This window comes from Rhinatrema bivittatum, chromosome 1 (assembly GCF_901001135.1).
Source record: "Rhinatrema bivittatum chromosome 1, aRhiBiv1.1, whole genome shotgun sequence".
Classification (NCBI taxonomy): Eukaryota; Metazoa; Chordata; class Amphibia; order Gymnophiona; family Rhinatrematidae; genus Rhinatrema; species Rhinatrema bivittatum.
Window position 1 is genome coordinate 706,111,209 of NC_042615.1, and position 22,966 is coordinate 706,134,174.

Here is a 22,966-nt window from a genome sequence, read left to right on the forward strand (position 1 = left end):
TGTTTTTGTTGTGTCATTGTGGATTTCTTTGTCAATTTTTACACTAAAGCCAAACTTCTGTAAGATTGGTGAAGCTTCACAGCATGGTAGACTTCACAAAGTTCAGTGGCAGTTAATTTATAGTCCTGAAGCAACACAGGGTTTGGAAAAGAGGTCAAAGAAGATATACTTGCATATCAAGTGCTCAGTTTGTGCTTTTTTAACAAAAGTTGCTGATGTTGAGCTCCTTTTCCGTGGCTGCTGATATCAATATCAATGCCAGAGGGTGCATTTGCCCTTTCTGCTTTTTACTATGACATTGTTCTAGCAACCATTCTGAGTTGAAGGACATCTTTTGCTTGGGTATTTTAAACTAAGGGTGATTTTAGGGCCAGCAAAACTCACTATGCAAACCATCGACAACCTTAAATCTGGCACTATATGCACTGGTAATCCTCTGGCAGTCAGCCTCCCTTAAGGCAGAAGACACTTCCCTTAACTCCACATCTTCCCCCGCAAGCCACAGACACTCCCTTACCTCTTGATTCTACTCTCCCTTCCCTTTCTGAGCTCTTCTTAAGGATGCTGGCAGCAACTAGAATCAGAATGTAAGTGAAAATGGGGCTTGTGAGCCCAGCATGTGCCACATCCTCTGACACAGGCTTCCAATTGGAAAATGATACTTGTGTGAGATGGGGCCGAGTCAGTGGGGACTTGCATGCATAGGCCCTGTGCACAATTACTTCTTGATTCCTGATTGTGCTGCTCTCTCCTAGCTGCCCACCTGAGGGAGAAATTAGATGAGCAGGGGAAAGAGGAGCTGCACAGGAACAGTCAAGATCTGGTGGCTGAGGTCCAGGCTGCATAGGAGAGTCACAGTCTGAAAGCTGAGTTCTGGGGAAGTAGTGATGTGGAAGGGGGCATATTCCTTCCAGGGATAGAGGTGGCACCTCATCCCTTTCCTTCTTCCATTCCATCACTCCTCTCATATCCTACAGGGTCACATCCCTGCTGCTTCCTCCTCAGAGGCTGCCACTTGCATACCCTTCACCCACTGCATGCAGCTACTGGGGGGCAAAGAGAAGTAGTAAAAAGAGAGATATTTAGCATCAAGAGGAGGATGGAAGAAGAGTAGAAAAAACAGCTGTCTGGTAGCAGCCCAGTGAGAGAAGGGGAAGGAAAGAGTTTGGTGGATGGAGAGGTGAGAAGGCAACGATCTTGCTGATGGTTGGAAAGGGGGAAAAGTGACTCTTTCTTTCAACCTTCCAACCTTGACCTGCCTCCTCACTTTCCTTCAGGTAAAGCTTTCCTCTTCAAGTTTCTTCTTGAGTACAGTGTCTCTCTCCTACTTCCCTTTCCGCTACCCTTGGTCCATGAAAGACTTATTTCAATTCATAGAAACAGTCTTCTGAATCATAATTCCCATGCTGCTTTGTGCACCCCAACATCCTCTCAACTTCTTACTACTCAAGTTTATTCTTCAGTATTCTTCATTTTAGATCATTTTGCCAGGAAATAGTTTGTAAGGTTGGATTCTCAGTTGATGTACCAGCATTCTGAGTCACGTTGCCTTCCATTCATCTCACCAACAGCCTTATCATGGCTCATGCCAAGTTAAAAACAAAATGAGAGGTTAGGATGTTGAAGGTACATCATCAGTGGTACAAACATTTTTCTTGTGTGTGTGTGTAATGCTAACATTTGTAATTTAAAGAAAAATTGGTTCTTCCCTGCTAATTTTCATTCCTGTAGTACCACGGATCAATCCAGACTCCTGAGTTGTGCCTCCCTTCCAGCAGATGGAGATAGAGAAAGTTTTACTGACACCGCTACTTAACCACACATGCCACCTGCAGTTCCTCAGTATTTATCTGTAACCAAGCCAAAAACAGTAAAAAGGAAAACATCTCAACTTTTAAACAGCTACAAAAACATGAATATCTGAAAATACTCTGCATTAAAAACTGGATGAGCAGACAACTCTCTCCCTCAATAGACTGGGTGGGTTCTAGACTGATCTGTGGTACTACAGGAACGAAAATTAGCAGATAAGAACCAGTTTTCCTTTCCCTGCACAGACTGGATCAGTCCAGATTCCTGGGATGTATCAAAGCTCCCTAGACAGGGTGGAACCTGGAGAGTCCCGCTCGCAGGACACTTTTGCCAAAGGATGGGGAGCCCGTATTGCCCACATTCAGACAATAGTGTCTAGCAAAATGATGTAGTGATTTCCAAGTCGCTGCGCTGCAAATTTCTTGGGGTGAAACTAGCTGAGCTTCCACCCACAAGGCCGCTTGCAAACGTGTAGAATGAGCATGTAACCCCTCCAGGACCGGCCGGTCCCTTAGAATGTAGGTGGAACCAATAGCCTCCTTAAGCCAACGAGCAATGGTAGCCTTAGAAGCCTGAAAACCTCTTTTGGGGTCGCTCCACATAACAAAGAGGTAATCTGATTTCCTAAAGTCATTTGTTACCTTGAGGTAAAAAAGCTCTTAGGACATCTAACAACCTGAGTTCCTTCGCAGGAGGAGTAGACACATCCAGCATGGGAAAGGCTGGAAGTTCCTCAGTCTGATTCATGTGGAACGCCGATACCACTTTCGGCAAAAAAGAAGGTACTGTTCTCAACGAGACCCCCGAATTTGAACCCTGAAGGAATGGATCACTACATGACAGCGCCTGCAACTCAGAAATGCTCCTAGCGGAATATATGGCCACCAGAAAAACCACCTTCAGAGTCAAGTCCTTCAAAGTCGCTCTCTGAAGCGGTTCAAAAGGAGCCTCACCCTGAGGACAAGATTAAGATTCCAGGATTGACAAACTCGTCAAAGTGGAGGACGCAAATTCTTCTCCCCTCAAAGAAAGTGAAGGACGTCCGGATGTGCAGAAATAGATGAACCATCAATCTTACCACGAAGGCAACCTAGGGCTGCTATTTGCACTTTAAGTGAGCTAAGAGACAAGTCTTTGGCGAAACCATCCTGCAAAAAGGACAAAATGTCAGAGACCGACGACCTGAGAGGACAAACTTCATTAGTAGACTTTCTCCTGGCTTGCAACAATGTAGTAATAACTGCCTCAGGTTAACCCCTGCACCTTAACCTTTGCCTCTCAAAAGCCAGGCTGCTAGACAAAAGAGAACAGCCTGATCGGAATATATGGGTCCCTGGTGGAGAAGGCCCTTCAGATGACCCAACCGAATCGGTCTGTCTACCTCCAGATTGATCAAATCCGCGAACCACAGATGGCGTGGTTACCACGGTGCCACCAAGATCACTTCTCCCTGATGTTTTTCTATGCAAAAAAGAAACAAAAAACAAAACAAAAAAGGAGGAAGAGTATGCCAACACTAACTGCCAGAAGCAAAAACTGCTGTTTCTCTTTTTTTTTTAAACTTTAATGAAAAGTACCAGTACTGAGATAGAGCCCATAAGAAAACAAAAAAAACAAATAGGCTGCCTCAGATAAAAAAAAGGTACTTAGAGCCTGCAGCCGCCCAAGCAGCCTTGTAAAGGGGAGGGATCTGGACCACCAGATTTACACCCCACAGGTGCACTGGTTGGGCACACACAAGGATCACCCAACCCCCGGCCTGCCTGCCTTAACCAGACAGGGAGACCCCCTTAGGATTAAACCCCCCCCCCCCCCCCCCCCCCCCCCCGGAGGAAGGCTCAAAAAGAAAGATATAAAATTGTCTCAGTCACAGAACTGCAGGTGTGCACCCATCTACCCATCTGCTAGAGACAGAGAAATACTGAGGAACTGCAGGTAGCACAAGCGGTTAAGTAGCAGTGTCAGTAAAACTTTCTCTGTCTCCATCTGCTGGAAGGGAGGCACAACCCAGGAGTCTGGACTGATCCGGGTACATACAGGGAAAACTTACATTAATTACTTCCATTTCAGAACATTGGTGAAAGTCTAGCTCCTCTGCCAAGTATTCAAGGAGGGAAGAAACAGAGACAAACTGACTATGCTCTGCTCAGTCCAGCTTCATAATCTAGTTCCTTATCCCATAAGGCTTATTTTCACTATGCCAGTGCTATGCATAGAGGAGACAAGGTAGTTTGCACACCCCATATACATTTATTTCTTTACATATATGCCCTTAATGTATTTTATATATCTACTAGCGGTACCCGGCCACGCGTTGCAGTGGCAGAGTCAAGTTCTTTACCCTCCTTCCCCCTTCCGCTTGCTCATTTACCTCAGTCACTCATCCTCCTCCTCCTTGGTCACTCACCCCCCCCCTTCCCTCCCCTCCCCTGTCCCCACTTCAACTCTCTCCCCTCACACTCACCTCTCCCCTCATTCTCCCTCCCCTGACACTCACCTCCCCCCTCATTCTCCCTCCCCTCACTGTCACCTCCCCCCGCCTACTGCCTACCCTTCAGATCAGAAAACCTTTGTCTTTCTATTTCTTTGGGAACCTCCCACCCCCAAAACCCCCCCAATCCCAACCCTTTAAATCAAATAATAACCCCCCACCCTCCTGCCCCCTCCCAAGACCTGGGAAATTAAAATTGTTGGTGCTACATGTGGTCTGTCCCTGGGCGTCTGTGCGCGTTATGTAGCCAAAAAGGGGAGTGCCTAACCAAATTTGCACTTCCAAATTTGTTTTGTGGTCTGGGGAGAGCTATTTTGGTGCGTTCCCAAGATCGTGCAAGTTTAGTGTATGTATTTGTGTGTGAACCTCCCCCTTCCCCCAAAAAAACCAACCCTATGAGAAAAGTTCTCTTAAACTAACCACCCCGCACTCTCCTGCCCCCCTCCCCCAGCCCCGCAAAAAACAGTAGCCCACCCCCCTGCCCCCCCAGAGTTGCTGAATAAATGAAACCTGCCCCCCCCCTCGTGACCCCTCCCCAAGATATTCGCAATAAATTCATTACCACCCTCCAGACCCCCCCCCCCCCCCCGAGACCTGATAAAAATGTCAGTTGGTAGAGCGGGCGTTCAGGAGCGGTCCGGGAGTGATGTATTGGCGTTGGTCCGTTGGCTGCGAGCACTGAAACGGGTTCCGACGGCCCTTTGCCCTTACTATGTCAGTGGGGTGGAGCAATGGCAGTGGTAGGTCCTCTGACATAGTAAGAGCAAAGGTCCGCCGGCTGCCAGTCCTGAAAATGGTGCCGAGGAGCCCTCGCCCTTACTATGTCACATGGGCTACTGCCTCCATTGGTGTCCCCGAGTGGCATAGTAAGGGAAAGGGCCGTCGACGCCATGTTGATTGCTGGTAGCCGACAGCCGTAGTGCAGGAGATGTGTACCGGACCGGTCCTGGCCCCCCGCTGGAGCCTCCCGGACTTCTATCAGGTTTTGTGTGTGTTGTGAGGGCCTGGGAAGTAAATAAATTTGGCATGTGTGTGGGGGGGTGTGAGGAGGGTGGTTTTGTGTGTATTGGGAGGCTGTGGGAAGTAAATCAATTTGGCATGTGTGTGGGGGGGTGTGAGGAGGGTGGGGGGTGTATTTTATCTGTAAAGGAAATAGTTTTATCTGTAAAGGAAAAAGTGCGCGAATGTGTTAAAATGGAAGTGAAACGTGGACCTGGACTGGCGAAATGATTAGTGTAGCGTGTGTTAGTGTAAGGTGTAACAGATGGCGCTTACGTCCAGCAGATGTTGCTGTTTTCTGGAAAAAAATTTTAGACCTATTTTACCTGTCACAGGTGTGACATATCTGTAACTAGCCGTTAAGCCCATAACAACGGGCTACATTTAAAAAAAAAAATTTCGGTCCATTTCCTTCCCACTCCCACCCCCCCATTCTCCCTCCCTCCCCCCATTCTCCCTCCCCCCTCTATTCTCCCTCCCTCTCCCTCTATTCTCCCTCCCTCTCACCTTCCCCCCTCCCTCCTCAATTCTCCCTCACTCTCACCTTCCCCCTCCCTCTCACTTCCCCCCTCCATTCTCCCTCCCCCTCACCTTCCCCCTCCCCCTTTATTCTCCCTCCCTCTCCCTCTATTCTCCCTCCCTCTCACCCTCTATTCTCCCTCCCCTCACTCTCTCCTCCCTCCCCCAATGCCCTCCCCTTTCAGCTCATCCGCAGACGGAAGATCTCCGGGGGGGAGGGGGGTGTCCCTCCTGCATGTGCGGCGCCGCTCCAGCTAGTCGCCGCTGCCGCCGCTAATGCTCCTCCCACTCCTGCTTCTCGCCGCCGCCACCGCTCCTGCTGCCCCAGCGCCTTTTTTTTCGGGCACGCTCGGCTCTGACCGACGTGCTCGCCCACGCATGCGCTGTAGAGCTGCTCTCTACTGCGCATTTGTGGGCCGTCGGTCAGAGCCCATTTATAAGGTAGATGTAAGTACAGAAGAACCTTCCTGTATGCGAAATGAAGGTTGTGTCCAAATTTGGAAGCAATCGGTTCAGTGGTTTCTGAGATTAGCGATTTTGTCCAAACTATTTAACATTTTTATTTATATAGATATATAATTTTATTTCTACATTTAAAATATTTTATCCCACCTATTAAAAATCATAAGCGGGTAACATAACATACATATGAAATCAGCATAAAAACTGTCTATGAGAGATGCTCAACACAACCAATAAACCATATAAAACAAAAATAAAATGAACAATCAAATTAAATAGACAATAATAAATACTGCCAAATTCCACAACTCATCCAATAATTATTTCGAACATGTCAGTCCTTAAATCGCAGCTTAAATACGAATCTTAACCTATTCCTTTAAGGTTTGTAGGCAGCCTTCAGAGGGGAGTCTGTTCTGCAATGAATTCCAAAATAATGGGCCCGCAACAGAAAATATCCATTTCCGCGTTTCACATAGGTATAGATGGCAAAGAAAGTGATAAACATTTTCAGAGCCAGATGCAGGAGGAAACTGCACAGTGCAGTACCTTAAAAACTATAGTATTTTAAATGTAATATACCAATCAACTTAGAGCCAATGTAAAGATTTCAGGATCAGAGTTACATGTTGATATCACGCATCTCCTATATGTTGTATTTTTTTTTAATTTAAATTTTTTAACTTCTACAAATGAGACTTTAACTTGATACATTTCTTCTTTCTCAATTGCAGTTTATTAAATCTCAATCCAAGGTTAAGAATTTATGTGCTGCACCCAAATGTAAGACCGTAGGCTCCACCTCTCCTGTACCTCTACGTATCTTCGATCAGTATAATTTGTTGTACGCCTCCTTGAGTGAATATCTTAAAAAAGGCAGTTGATATGGTGTAAAAAAATATATAAAAAGGGATACATTTCAAATCAGGAAAATCAGATATTTAGTTTTTGTTTTCACTTGGATCTCTTTTTATGTCACAAAATACAGAGCAACTGCCTAAAGCCAAACGCAGAAAGCCGATGGAAAACAGCCAGAGGCTCAGAGACACGCCTACAAGCGATCATTGGTCGCTCAAATCTGCCTTTCCCTTACCAACTTTATATCCTGGAAACACAGGCGCAGCCAACAAGCTAGCTTCACCTCCCCCCCCCTTGACCTCACCGCCCTGTGTAACAGCTTCAGCAACACCACAAAAGGGACAGGGCGGGGCACACTGACAGCGCGGCCAGTGCGCAGGTGCCTGGAGCTGCCAGCCACTGGCCGGCTAAAGGAGCTGTTGGAACGTACCATTTGTGGTACCCAGGCCTGGGGAGATGAACGACGGCGCTGCGGCTGGAGGGGGTCGTGCGCGCGGTGTTCCCGAGCTGAGCTTTCGCTGAGCTCCTCCTGCGCGCGCGCGTGCTGGCGAGGAGGGGCGGGGGGATGCACACGCTTGGCCCTCCCCTGGCCTCGCTTGGTGGTAGTGCTGCTGCTGCTGTGGCAGAATGGCTGCTGCAGCTGTAAACAAACCCGGCGCTGCAGCGGGGCTGGACGGAGGCAGCGGCGGCTGGGGACGGCAGAGCCGGGGGTCAGCGGCGGCGGGGGGCGGTGCTGTGAAGGTGAGGAGGAGCTCTGGACGAGCTGTCCATGCAGGCCGCGGGTCGCAGCCGGGACACTCGTCTCCGGACTGGCTGTGAGAGTAGTCGCGTATGTGGTTGTAAAGAGCGGAGAGGGTTTGATGAGCTTTCACACGTGCACTTAATTGCAGATGAGTTATAAATGGGCAGACCGGCTGGACCCGGAGCTTGTTATGTGCTGACGTTATCTTATGAGTCTCTGTTGTCTCTAGTGTACATAGCGCTGTACATAATCTGGAGCGAAGTTCTCAGACAGGGCTATAAGGCAACCCTTTTATTTTAATCTGTATATTACTTTAGCAATACATGGGAAATTGTCATGTCAATAAAGTTATCTAAATCTACAATTAGTGTCTCCCTGCTAGTAATGTGTATAGTAGCTAGGCTAGACCGCTTTTTAAAGGGGATGTTAACACTGTTTATGCATAATAGAAACCAGCGTTTGCTTTCCCTGGCATGTTCTCTAAACCTCATTTGGAATGCATGTTTTTCATTCTAGTTGACGTATGATGACCTAGATAATATAGGACCATTCTCTAAAAGTAGAGGCTGATGCAGTATTTTTGTGCAGAAAATGGGCATGATACAATATTTTTAAATTAGGGATCACGCTAAAAAGGAGGGGATAGGGAAAATTGTGTGTAGCTAGTAGAGATGTGAACTGGAATCGGTTCGGATTCCGGTTCCAATTCACATGTGGGGGTTTTTTCATCGGGCCCGATCGCGGTTTTGATTATCGGCTGCGCCCGAGCCGATAAAAAACCCATCCCAAACTTTAAAACTAATCCCTTTGCTTCCCCCACCCTCCCGACCCCCCCCAAAAAACATTTTACAGGTACCTGGTGGTCCAGTGGGGGTCCCGAGCGATCTCCCGCTCTCGGGCCGTCGGCTGCCACTAATAAAAATGGCGCCGATGGCCCCTGTCACATGGAGGGAGCACTGGATGGCCGGCGCCATCTTTAAAAATGGCGCGGGCCATCCATTGCTCCCACCATGTGACAGGGGCCGGCCAATGGCACGGATACCCTGTCACATGGTAAGGGCAAAGGGCCATCGGCGCCATTTTGATTAGTGGCAGCCGACGGCCCGGGAGCGGGAGATCGCTCCCGGGACTCCCACTGGACCACCAGGTACCTGTAAAATGTTTTTGGGGAGGTCAGGAGGATGGGGGAAGCAAAGGGATTAATTTTAAAGGGTCGGGGTGGGTTTAGGGTTATTTTTGTGTGCCGTTTTTCCTGCCCTCCCCCAAAACGATAAGAGAACCCCCACAAACAATATCGTCGAGTTTTCCTATCGTTTCGGGGGAGCCCCTGATTTCAGCCGATTTTGAAAATATCGACAATATTTTCAATCGTCCGAAGCCCGATTCACATCCCTAGTAGCTAGCACCTCCTTGGCATTGGGCGCATAGGACAGCTGTCTGGGAAAATGGATGCTCAATCTACAAGTGTCTGTTTTCTCCTACTACTGGCATAGAATGCACAAGATACACTGCCTGGACCATGTGCATATTGGGCATTCAGAATTTTTTTTTTCAAAAAATTTATTTATTTATTTTTTTAAACTAAATCTGCTTTATTTGGTTCCTCCTACTTAGTATCACTACGATAATATTAGGAGGAATCACAGGATTTATTTTTTTTAATGCACCTGAGTCTGGCATATTGGGCTGGCGTAAAATTTGCCATGTTGCAATGGGTGCATTGGCTGTGCTGGAAACGTCTTGCATCCTGGGGATTAGATAATATCCTCATCTACATGGAATTTATAAGTGATGAGCACTGTTAGTGACACGAATTTTGGATGCGCTAATCCCTGTATTACATTGGGGGGGTTATGGACATGCATCCAATCGCATGTTACTATGCACTATGCACCCCTGTTTTATGTGAACCAGCATGATGTGACTGCTGTCTCGAATGCCGGTATACAAAAATCTGAAATAAATAAATAATGTTAAGCCATGTGCTAGCCGCTGCGCACGGTATTGTATCAGCCACAGAGTGTTTTGGTATCACGTCCGACCTATTTCGGTAAGCTCCATATGTTTTGGAACTACAGTTGCCCCTTTCAAAACTTTGGGCTTGATTTGTTAAGGCTTTTTTCCCCTTCTTTGTCTGGGGGGGGGGGGGGGGATTAGTAATTCTGAGCTCTTGGTTTTAAAAGGTAGAATTATGTTTTGCTATAATCACATATTACTTGGTGTTTGCATTAGGTTTTCTAAGGTATTGCAGGAGCTGTATACAGAGCTAGACTGAAGAAGAATGGGGAGGAGGAGGACTGCAGTTCCAGACTTAAGCTTACTTGGAGCCATTTAACTGTGTGATATTCACAGTATAAAAGACAGATTTTGAGAGAGTCTGGCCTCCTCTTAATTGTTCTTTTAAGTTACTACTTCATGAATCTGAGTTTTGCAGGTTTTTGAATTTTGGCCCTAGTTGTGTGGATTTTGCTTCCAAAGATGTTGGTTCATATTTTGTGCTTAGTGGAAGTACAGAAGATAGCTTTCTGCAGGAATACAACTAACTCAGTGATGCTTTTGTTGTTATGTTATAGACACTTTAACATGTTTTTATATTTTAAATTGTAGGTTCTTGAGTGTGGAGTTTGTGAAGATGTATTTTCCTTACAAGGTGACAAAGTTCCCCGCTTGCTTTTGTGTGGCCATACTGTCTGCCATGACTGTCTCACACGTCTTCCTCTCCATGGCAAAGCAATTCGTTGTCCTTTCGATCGCCAGGTCACCGAATTAGGTAATGCAAAGCTTGAAAGAAATGTTAGTGTGGTATTTTTGCTTTCTATGTTACTTATGAGGCCTTTCCATGTATAAATATTCTGTGCCTTGAATGGAAAATTTGCAGACTGTCTTGGTTGAATAGACATTTGACACTGTTACCGAATAAAAAAAGGAATGGAACTGTGTTCTTAAGTTTGTGGTATAATGTCTTTTTTTTTTGTTAGTCCTTTTAAAGGTATTATTTATTTTATTTTAAAACATTTGTATCCCATATTCTACAATAGCTCAAGGCAGCTAACAAAGACATTCATAAAACCAATAATTTAAAAACAAGCAAATTTAAAAACAAAATTCTAAGGTAAAAAATGACAAAACCAGTTTCAAGAAAAGGCTAGAGTGAAAAGGTATGTCTTTAGGGTTCTTAAATTCCTTCAAGGATGATATATCTCTTAGTTTGTCTGGAATATCATTCCAAAGGGAAGGCCCAACCAGAGAAAAGGCACAATTTCTTGTGATGTTCAGTCTTGCTAATTGCAAGTTTGGAATCTTGAGAAGGTTCTTATTAGATGAGCGTAATTGTCTTATTAGCTTGTATAAATGAAGGGATGCATTTAGACATATTGATGATTCATTCTGCAAGATTTTGTAGATTAGTAAAATGACTTTATATTTGATCTGTAGCTTATTGGAAGCCAATGAAGGGTATGTAATATAGGAGAAATATGTTCTTGTTGTGTGCAAGTAAGTTTCCTGGCTGCTGGGTTCTGGATGACTTGTAGCGGTCAGAGGTGGGAAGCGGGTACACCAATATAAAATGAGTTTCAATAACTAATATTGTTAAAAATCAGGGATTGCAATACTAAGCAGAAGTCTTGACTTTCAAGGAGAGGTTTTAATCTTTTCAGTAAGTGTATGTTGCGAACGCTGCCCAACGTCTCCACTACGTCCACCTTACCTCTTTGGCGACTCCCTCTTTGCTTGATGGAAGTTTGGCCGCCATGGCGTCATTCTGCTGACCTCCTGCGGCGTCCGCGGACCGGCTAGACACTGCTATCCGCCATGTTTCCCAGAAGCCTAAGGGTGCGCGCGCGGCCCCGACTCAAGTACCAGCAGTGGCGCGAACCTCAGGGGCGTCCCCCTGAGATGACGTCATCCTCACCGGATACTTAAGGTCTCTGAATTTGCTAACTAATCGAGTTAGCAATGGAAAGGATTCTTAGCTTCCTCCAGGTATCGCTGCGGATGGGATTCTCTCTCCGCATACCTTGCTTCTCTGCCTCCTCGGACTTTACCAGAGGTTCCCGCTCCTCGGGGGGCCTCGCTCTCTCTTGTTTTTCAGGTCACAGTCTGGAACCGGTACTCGCTCCTCGAGGGCCTACGTTCCCGGACTTGCTACTGAATACCACTTCTGCCAGGAAGTCTTTGCTGCCTACAACACCAGTGAGTTACCATCTCTCTCTGAGCGTTCCCTGGAACCAGGTACTCGCTCCTCGAGGGCCTAATTCATTTCTAGCTCCTGGGCTGCTTCTAAGAGACTATTGTGTGAGTGTTACCATCAAGGTTCTGTTCCTGAACTCTGCATACCCTGCCTACTCACTATATTCATTTTCTCTACAGCTCAGTTATCCAGGATCGCTGTTCCAGTATCTGAGGGACTACAGCCCAGCTGGGCGCTTCCAGCTCACTACTGCCACCTCTGGTGGTTCAATATACTGTTTAATAAAAGAACTAGTGTGTGTCTGTCTCCAAACTCTGAGCCTGACCGGTGGTCCCTCTCGGGATCTTCCCCCAGGGGCGTAGTCATCTGCCACCGGCCCAAGGATCCACCCACAACTATCTCAAACGCTAACAGTGTAGTTTGTAGAAGGAGGATTTTACAATCCTAGATATGTGCTGTTGTATTGCAAGATTAGAATTAATTATTCCAAGATTTTTAGCTTTCTGGGTGATTGGTATACAGTGTCCGTCAAAAGTAAAGGATTTGGAATTAGCATGTGAAGGTCTTTTTATTGGAGAGATTTAATATTTCAGTAGCACATCCTACAAAGACACCGAACTTGCATTCATTATATAAGAACATATGCCTGCATCTTAACATTTTAATCAATATTAAAAAAACTTATCTTGTTTTGTTCAGTACTATTCTTGAACATCCAATTTGCTTGAAAGAAATACTTCACCACCATATCTTGCACATGGCTCAGTTATTTACTCCTAAATGCCATGATCTAAAAAACAAAGAATTGTTGAATAACTCAAAAACCTGTATTAAAACTGCCCAACACGTACATATCTTACTTATTACCTGGAGGAAGAACTAAAAGGCTGGGAGAACGAGAGATGTGGATCAACAGTGGACCAATCTAAAAGAAGCAATTATCAAGGCAACTAATCTATGTTAGGTTTCATTTTTCTTTTGCTTTTCTTTACTTTTCTATCTGGTTCTCAAAGGAGGTGGCTGACAAAATAAAAGCTAAAAGAACAGCATTCAAGAAATATAAAGGATCCCAAAGGGAGGAGCACAAAAAAGAATATCAGGTACAACTGAGGGAGACGAAGAAAGTAATCAAGACGGCAAAAAGTCAAGCGGAAGAAAGGATTGCCAAAGAGGTAAAGAGAGGTGACAAAACATTTTTCAGATACATCAGAGAAAGGAGAAAAATTCAAAGTGGTATATTGAAAAGGATCAATGTGTAGAGAGATGAATAAATGGCAGAAATATTAAACGAATATTTCAGTTCGGTGTTCACTAAAGAGGACCCAGGAGAAGGACCGTTGCTAGTTAACAAGAAACTGGAGGGGAGTAGATGTAACTCCGTTTACAGTGGAGAATGTGTGGGAAAAGCTGGGGAAACTGAAAGTGGACAAAGCCATGGAGCCTGATGAGGTTCATCCCAGTATACTGAGGGAGTTCAGAGATGTGCTGGCGGGTCCGCTGTGTGACCTGTTCAATAGATCCCTAGAAACGGGAGTGGTGCCGAGTGATTGGAGAAGAGCGATAGTGGTCCCGCTTCACAAGAGTGGGAGCAGAGAGAAGGCTGGTAACTACAGGCCGGTTAGCCTCACCTTGGTGGTGGGAAAAGTGATGGAGTCGCTGCTGAAAGAAAGAATAGTGAACTATCTACAGTCGGGAGAATTGTTGGACCAGAGGCAGCATGGATTCACCAGGGGAAGATCCTGTCAGACAAAACTGACTTTTTCAATAGGGTGACTAGGGAATTGGATCAAAGAAGAGCGCTCGATGTCATCTACTTGGATTTCAGCAAGGCTTTTGATACGGTTCCGCACAGGAGACTGGTGAATAAAATGAGAAGCTTAGGAGTGAGTGCCAAGGTGGTGGCCTGGATTGCAAACTGGTTGATGGACAGACGACAATGTGTGATGATAAATGGAACTTTCTCTGAAGAGAGAGCAGTGTTAAGCAGAGTGCCTCAAGCATCGGTGTTGGGACCGGTCCTGTTCAATATCTATGTGAGCGACATAGCCGACGAGTTAGAAGGTAAGGTTTGTCTGTTTGCGGACACTGTTGAAGATCTTAGAGTGAACACGCCAGAAGGAGTGGCGACAATGAGACGGGATTTAAGGAAGCTGGAAGAGTGATCGAAGATATGGCAGCTGAGATTCAATGCTGGAAGTGTAGAGTCATGCATATGGGGTGTGGAATCCGAAAGAACTGTATTCGATGGGGGTGAAGGGCTGATGTGCACGGAGCAGGAGAGAGACTTTGGGGTGATAGTGTCTAACGATCTGAAGTCGGTGAAACAATGTGACAAGGCGATAGCTAAAGCCAGAAGAATGCTGGGCTGTGTAGAGAGAGGAATATAGAGTAAGAAAAGGGAAGTGATTATCCCCTTGTACAGGTCCTTGGTGAGGCCTCACCTGGAGTACTGTACGCAGTTCTGGAGACCGTATCTCCGAAGGGACAGAGAGAGGATGGAGGCGGTCCAGAGAAGGGCGACCAAAAAGGTGGATGGTCTTCATCGGACTTATGAGGAGAGATTGAAGAATCTAAATATGTACACGCTGGAGAAAAGGAGGAGCAGAGGTGATATGATAACAGACTTTCAGATACTTGAAAGGTTTTAATGATCCAAAGATAACGACCTTTTCCGTTGGAAAAAAATCAGCAGAGCCAGGGGTCACGATTTAAAATTCCAGGGAGGAAGACTCAGAACCAATGTCAGGAAGTATTTCTTCACGGCCCTTCTGGAGGTAGTGGTGAAGACCAGAACTGTGAAGGACTTCACAGAGGCGTGGGGATAAATACTGTGGATCCATAAAGTCTAGAGGGTGTGAATGAAGAGTGGGTGGCTCGCGGAAATAATGGCTACTACCTGGAGATTGATACCCTTATTCAATAAACATACACACGGTTAATGCGACTCCAACATTGCTCTAAGCTTCAAAGGCAAGAGGCAATGTGGAAAAAAGGATTTACATTCACAAAAAAGCGGGGAGTAGCTTGCTTTACGGAGGTTACTACACCAAACCAAATAAGCCTGATCCTTCACTTTCAATGCATATCAAGCATAGCTCTCTGCTTCAGCGGCAGGCAGGGATGAAGATAAGGGGATCTATACAGACAACAACCAAGGACAATTACATAGTCTGGGTAAACAAATAATTATAATCATGGGTGTAGCTTGCTTATTGCGGCGGTTAATACCCCTAACTAATTAAGCTATTTCACTTAGATACAGTTCCAACACTGCTCTCTACATTAATGGTGGGGGTGGAAGGGAAATAGAACCAAAAGGTTACTAAGGGTGAAGAGTAACAGATAAGTAAGAGAAAAAAAAAGTGCGACAGCTTGCTGGGCAGACTGGATGGGCCCTTTGGTCTTCTACTGTCATTTCTTTGTTTATATGTTTCTATTTCTATCATGCCATTGAGTTCTTGTGCTCTTGCTTGCTGTTCAGCTTCTCCAGGGCCTCTTCTGTCGCTCCACAATCTTTCAAGCAATTATTTCTGTCAGCTGCCCATTAAGGATCTTAATTCAGACTTGATCAACATAAAACAGTGCTTTTGGCTCAGAAAATGTAACTTATTCAAATGACACAGGGAGGGCGGAGTAAGCAGCACACACACAGAGAAGATACAATGTAGTTAATGTGTGGCAAACATAATTTACAGGTTAGTACATATTGACAAAATACTTTTATTGAAAATACAGTCACATCAGTGGTACATGCTCATAAACAAAATTGTGGTACGTGATGTAGAAACATTTGCATAAACATTTTAATAATTGTTAAAAAAAAAAAAAAGCTTCCCATTCAATGAAATGATTCAAGCCATGTGGAGAAATAGTATGCCATAAAAAAAAACAACAAAAAAACTGTTGCTGTTGTCAATGTAATGATAAAGAATCTTGCCATCTTGATATGGGATCAGTTGTTACAGTATAAAAAATCTCAACTGATCAATGTGGTTAGCCTCTAGCCAATGTTTTGCAGTAGATGCCTCCGTATACAGCTTTTACAGTGAATGATACTTTCTTTTTTTTTTTTTTTTACAGGACCTTTAGTGTCAGATATACAGCTTCCAACAGGGGCAAACTACAACATAAATTACTTGGCTAGTATTGCAATTAAATCTCTCCTGTAGTGAATAACGAATAGGTTGAGACAGGTGCTCAATTATGAATCTCCAAGCAATTAAAACATACAGAGCATTTAATGCATTTATAGTATCCCAATTGTACAAAGTCATTAAAATCTAGGCTACAATATGATGGAAACATCAGCTGTTCTCTTTAAATGCAGCCACGAGTGTGTGCAAAAATCAGTCTGTTTGAATACATCATACACTGTGAACATTCCAGTGGTACAAAATCACACGCCACAGCTATATCCTCGTTTTCTTAGACATCTCTGCAGCATTCAACATAGTTGACCATAATATCTTATTGTATTGATTGAAGGAGCTTGATGTTATGGGAACGGTACTGGCCTGGTTTTGAGTCTTACCTATCTGAACGCTTAACTCAGATCAGGATTGGAAACAATTACATTCATGGACTTGAATATGGGTGTTCCACAAGGATCAGCACTATCGTCTTTACTTTTTAATATCTGTTTGGCCCTTACATACAAGATCCTTGTCAGCCTATGTAAAGGTTATAAAATTTATACTGATGACATTGTTTTTCGTTCAGCCTGCATGGGTTACTACTGAAAAACTTCTCGGGTTCCCTGTACGTACCAGGATCATTCCAGACTGTGGGTTATGTTCCCTGTCCAGCAGATGGAGTTAGAACCAAAACTTCCCAGGGGAGGACCTATATAGCCACGCATCCCTCGCCTCATTTTTATCCTCTGATTCTTCTGACCTGCGTCGGTTGGATGTCCGATGTTCTTTGATACATTATTTGGAGGTCACTAATGAATTTCGACTCTCTGATCATTTGTTTGTCCTTTGGTCGGGACCCAGGAAGGGTTGCATGGCATCCAAACAATCAATCGCTCGCTGGCTGAAAGCGATTATAGCCGCATACATCGGAGTGGGTAAGTCTCCACCTTTAGCTGTTAAGGCGCATTCTCTCCGTGCTCAAGCGACATCGTGGGCGAAAAGTTCTGCAGTTTCTTCTCAGGAAATCTGTAGGGCGGCCACATGGAAGTCTCTCCACACTTTTGCAAGACATTATCGTCTCACGGTCAGCTTGGAGACAGGGTCATACGGGCAGGGCTGTCCGCGACCCACCCATGATGGGGAAGCTTTGGTACATCCCACAGTCTGGAATGATCCTGGTACGTACAGGGAAAAGAAAATTATTCCTTACCTGCTAATTTTCGTTCCTGTAGTACCATGGATCATTCCAGACCCCTCCCTGGTTTTGGGGGTTCTTTGTGGGCCATCCCTGCTTTCCTGTCTTCACAATATTTTCACTCTGTATCTCTAGTTATTGCGAGCTGTGTCTTTGAACACAGTGCTGTTTGCAAGTTCTCAGTTACAGTTTTTTGAGTACAAGTTAGTTGCTGTCACTTACAGCTGTTATTTTTTCTCTATATTTTTGAGATTAATTGATTCCTCTGGTTCTGTCTCTTCTCGTCTTGGCTTTGCTAGGATTGAGGCGAGGGAGGCGTGGGCTATATAGGTCCTCCCCTGGGAATTTTTGGTTCTAACTCCATCTGCTGGACAGGGAACATAACCCACAGTCTGGAATGATCCATGGTACTACAGGAATGAAAATTAGCAGGTAAGGAATAATTTTCTTATTTGTTTATAGTGTAAAAAAAAAAAGTTATGCTACAATAAGCTGGCACTAAACATGACCAAACTGACTTCATTTTGATTAAAAGACTACATCTGAAGCAGTGTTCCATATTTCCATTGACATCTCAACCCTAGTTCGTTCTTGAGGTAAAAGCCTCAGGAAATGGATAGACGTGAACCTGTCCTTTCATCAAATTTGTCATACAAGCAGGCTTTTATAAACCACGTATTCTTTGTGGGATGAAACACTTGCTCAAGGTGTCTGACTTTCGGGTAGTGGTGCAGGTGTCTATTTTACTTCGATTGTTTATTGTATTACTATCTATCTTGGACTCGTGGCAGTTGCAACTACTGGTAAATTCAGCTGCCTGACTTGCAACAAGCACAAATCATAGAGACCACATTACACCAGTGCTTATAGTCCTGCACTGGTTGACAGTCCAAGAGTGTATACACTATAAAATTGGTATAGTTTTCAAACTAATTAATTCCAGTGAGTGTCCATGGTCCAATGCCATTTTACGGATATTCCAGGCTACACGATCTCTGAGATCCGTCTAGAGAGGACTGCTTGAATGTTCCCTCCACAGGAACAATCTTGCCTTGCAATAACTCAGGAACGTGTCTCTTCTGTTGCAGCTCCTATGCTCTGGAATTCATTTCCAGAAACCGTGTATCAGTCAGTGTAACTAAAGACATTTAAATCACTATTGAAGACTCCGTTCAAGCAGTCCAGTTTGTAGGCCAAGAGTTGTGAGCATGTCTACTTAACACATCTGTTGTATTCTCGAATTTTGATATATATTTCTTATTAGCGTTTAATTTGGCATTATGTAGGTTATGATTTGAATATTGCTTAGAACCTGGTTGTGAAAGTGATTAACACATTTTAATAAAGTCATGGCAATAAATGAGAGCATGAAAATCATATGAAGGAGTACTCTGGGGTGAAATAAGAGGTCCCTATTAACACATAAGGTATGTTTGTATGTGATTTTAAACACTCTAGTTGGTTAGCCTCTTTGGATAAATTTCTGAACCATGTAAGTTGCTTGTTTCAAGTGTAGTAAGTTACTGAAATTCATTCTCTCTCTCTCACTATCTCTATCTCTATACATGCATACACACCTATGTCTACATCTACACTTATATATATAGATCTATCTGTGTGTAGATGTAGACATAGGTATATGTATATGTGTACAGCTTTGGGGGTGGGGACAGCAAATTGCATGGATGGAAAGGGAGGGGTACATGGATCAAAGTATGCTCACCCCTGAGCAAAGGAATTAGACTGAAGGGGTCCCCACATGGGTACACAGTGTTATGGCGTGCGCAACGTTCTAAAAGCTTTAAGATAAGTGCCAGACTCCATCTTCTGATGTTACCCACTTGTGAGGACTAACATCCTGCTGTCCTCGGAAGTAAGCATCTCTGCTTTACTTAGTCCTTCTTCCCTTCCCCTTTGTGTCGAAGTTACATCCCTGCACTTCTTTTGTTAATGTACCTCTTTATCCTAAATTCTCTGCCCTGTGTTTTCTGCCTTTCCAGATTTACTCTTCTGTTTGCCTCTGTGATTCCTCTTACATTTTAAACACTGTCTGTTCTCATTCTCCCTTGTTTGTTTGTTTTTTTTAAATTTTATTTATATTGAATTTTACATTTATACACACTGTGAGAAAAAAAAGGTAGTAGAAAGAACATATCAATTCTATAGAAATATCCTCTTCCATACCCCTTCATTATAAGAAATCTGAGGGGGGTGTATATAATGATTCTAAGAGCGATACACAGAGAAAAATATAAAAGGAAAAGAACTGAGAAATTCTACTTAACGCCTATCTGCACTGATTATGTCACTTAGGGTGACTATCTAGAAAGAATCGCAGCTGCGATGGTTCAAAGAACACACATGTAGCATCTTGAAATTTACCAAAGCATTTACATGGGTAACGCAAAGTATATTTTGAACAAATTGCCAATGCTTCAGTTCTCATATTTAGGAATTTTTTCCTCCTTTCTTGAGTGACCCTGGTGATATCCGGGTACATCCATACTTTCTGACCATAGAATAACTCCTCTTTATTACGAAAGAACATCCTAAATATATTATTTTTCTCTGTTATGAATGCAAACGTAACAAGAAGTACTACACCTCTTCTGGTGAGCTCTGTGTCCTGGGATAACTCCAGTAAATCTGTAATTTTAGTTCTTGATAAGTCTTCTATATTTCCTTGATTTTCTCCCCTAGTCTTCTGCGGAAGATAATAGATTTTAGTAATTAAAGGGGTGGCTTCAGATGGTATTTTTAAAGTCTCTTTTAAGTATTTATTGAACATGTCCTTAGCAGAAATTTGCCGAACAATAGGGAAATTTAAAACTCTTACATTTAAACTTCGTAATGAGTTTTCAATTTTTTTACTTTGAATTTTTTCTAATTGTATTGAGCTCTGCTGGAATTTTTCAGTCTCAGAAATCTTTACTTCTACAGCTTGCATCTTTTTTTTTTTTTTTTTTTCCTGAATTATGATCCGCTCTTCATTATTCAGGGAATGTTTATTCATTTACACCAAAGACCTAGACGTGTTAACAATTGCTGCCTCAATAGCAGCTAACGTTTCCCAAATCGATTCAGTTGTTATCACAGCCAGTTTAACAAGAAAAGTTTTTAAAACTGGTTGTGGCTCACCCTGCTTCATGGCAACAGTGTCAGAGTCCCACGAAATTTCCAGCTCTGAATATGCGGCTCCAATATCTTCAGCAATAGAGGGCACATACATTCCAATCTGAGGTCCTAGATTCACCCATTCTGGGAGATTCCTTTGTTCCACGTCCATTATTAAACTGAAACCGCTCTCCTCTTGAGCTCCCGGTTCCTTCGGGTCGACCACATGGGCCAGACCTACGGCCTTGCCCGTTGTTTTCAGTTGCTGGGGTGGGGACAGAGTTCCGGCACACCTGGGTTCAGCGAGATCTCATCGGCCATTAGGGGGGACGCTTGCTCAATATCTCCTACCTCTGCGGCCCTTGCTCTTGGCAATTTCGGAGTTGATGCAAAGAAAGTCTGTATAGTTGGTTGACTGGAGTCCAAAGCATCAGAAACCGCCAGGCTTTCACGAAGCCTGGCTTTGCACTTCGTATGAGGCATTCAGTCAAAGTATAGGACTCCAAAGAACAGGTAATAAGCATATAACGCTAAGATGTCTTTCTCCGACCTCTTGGTCCGCAGCCACCTTGGTTCCACCCCCTTCTCTTTCCCCATTCTCCCTTGTTTTTACCTTTCTGAGGGCAGGGAAGTAACAACAGTACCTGAATTGTAACATGCCTTGAGGTCAGGTTTGGAAAAGGCGGCTAATTTTAAATCTAAAAATCCAATCCAAAACAATCCAACTTCCTGAAGAAATCACATGGATAATAAAGCTCAAATGGGCCAAGAATTGGAAGAGCTGGCTGGGGAGGTGGAAACAGACATGTTTAAAAGGTATGAGGATTGGTGACAGACTGCAGATAAGTAGCAAGAGGGCAATGTGTTCTGGTAAATAAGCCTGCACACTTAACACAGAAAGTCCTTCATGAGGCATAACCTTTTCTCAGAAAAAAAAAATTGAAAGCACATTATTTGCACTTACTTTGAAATTCACCCAGGAGCTGTAAAAATAAATAAATAATAAACATTTAGGAATAAAAAAACCCATCTATGATTTGAGGTAAAACAAGTTTTTTAAGAGTCTGATATCCACTGTCACTGTTCTGGGCTGACACTAAAGAGATGCATTAGCAAATAGGTGTGATATGTTCATAATATGAATACATAAGTGCTGAAGAGTAATCACCTGGCTTTTATTTCAGGAAAATTTGCTTTTTCTAATGGAGAATTTTCTTAAACTATGGATGAACATTGCTGAGATATGTTTATACTTTGTTTTTGAAACATGGCATTTGCTAATTAAAATAGATTTTAGACAATGACTTTCAGAATTCTGAATGCAGATTTCTTATACCATGCATGCAGGTATATCTAACGTGTACGTTTCTTCAGTTGACACATGTCGTTCTTTTTCATTTTTAGAACAGATGCATTAATGTAATTTGGCTTTTTTTAAAACCAGGTGATTCAGGTGTCTGGGGTTTGAAAAAAAACTTTGCTTTGTTGGAACTTCTGGAGCGACTACAGAATGGTGCACCTGGTCAGTGTGGGGCATCCGAAGAAGCTGTTGGTGTCTCTGGAGAGGTACATATCTGGTGGGGAGTGAGAGGGTGGAGGATCTGATTTTTTTTTCCGTCAATAAAGCAGGTGACATCAAACAACGGCACTACATAAGAATATAAGGCATTGCCATACAGGGTCAGACCACGGGTCCATAAAGCCCGACATCCTATTTCCAACAGTGGCCAAGCCAATCAACAAGTAGCTGGCAAGTACCCAAAACCAAATAGATTCCATGCTATTGATGCCAGTAATTGCCCTAAGTCAACTTGATTAATAGCAGTTAATTGCACTAACCACATCCTCTGGCAGCAAATTCCAGAGCTTAATTGTGCGTTGAGTGAAAGAATTTTCTCTGAGCTATAAAAGTACTATGTACTAACTTCATGGCGTGCCCCCCTAGTCCTTCTATTATCCAAAAGATTAAATAAACCGATTCACATTTACCTATTCTAGACCTCTATCATATCCCCCCTCAATCATCTCTTCTCCAAGCTGAACAGCCCAGACCTCTTCAGCCTTTCCTCATAGGGGAGCTGTTCATCCCCTTTATCATTTTGGGTGCCCTTCTCTGGTACAACTGCACTCCACTGCAACTATATCTTTTTTTAGATGTGACCAGAATTGTACACATTACTCAAGGTGCATCTCACCATGCAGCGATACAGAGGCATTACAACATTTTCCATTTTATTCACCATTCCCTTCCTAATAATTCCTAATATTCTGTTTGCTTTTTGACTGCTGCAGCACGCTGAGAAACAGTTTCAATGTATTAGCCACTATGATACCTAGATCCTTTTCCTGGGTGGTAGCTCCTAATATGGAACCTAACATTGTGTAACTACAGCATGGGTTATTTTTCCCTATATGCATCACCTTGCACTTATCCACATTAAATTTCATC

General features: G+C 43.8%; 1 protein-coding gene across 3 annotated transcripts in view; it reads left to right on the top strand.

The window, feature by feature from the left end:
• TRIM23 (tripartite motif containing 23) overlaps positions 1 to 22,966 on the top strand; it is a 94,242-nt gene that overhangs the window by 4,740 nt on the left and 66,536 nt on the right. Inside the window, exons 1-3 of one of the 3 annotated variants that reach the window (XM_029576143.1) lie at positions 7,457 to 7,882; positions 10,491 to 10,653; positions 21,962 to 22,083. In XM_029576143.1, the coding sequence (XP_029432003.1) occupies positions 7,769 to 7,882; positions 10,491 to 10,653; positions 21,962 to 22,083 (399 nt within the window). In that variant the 5' untranslated portion in view covers positions 7,457 to 7,768. Of the gene's footprint in view, positions 1 to 7,456; positions 7,883 to 10,490; positions 10,654 to 21,961; positions 22,084 to 22,966 lie in introns of those variants that run through there. The other 2 variants (XM_029576125.1, XM_029576133.1) reach the window with 2 other exon arrangements.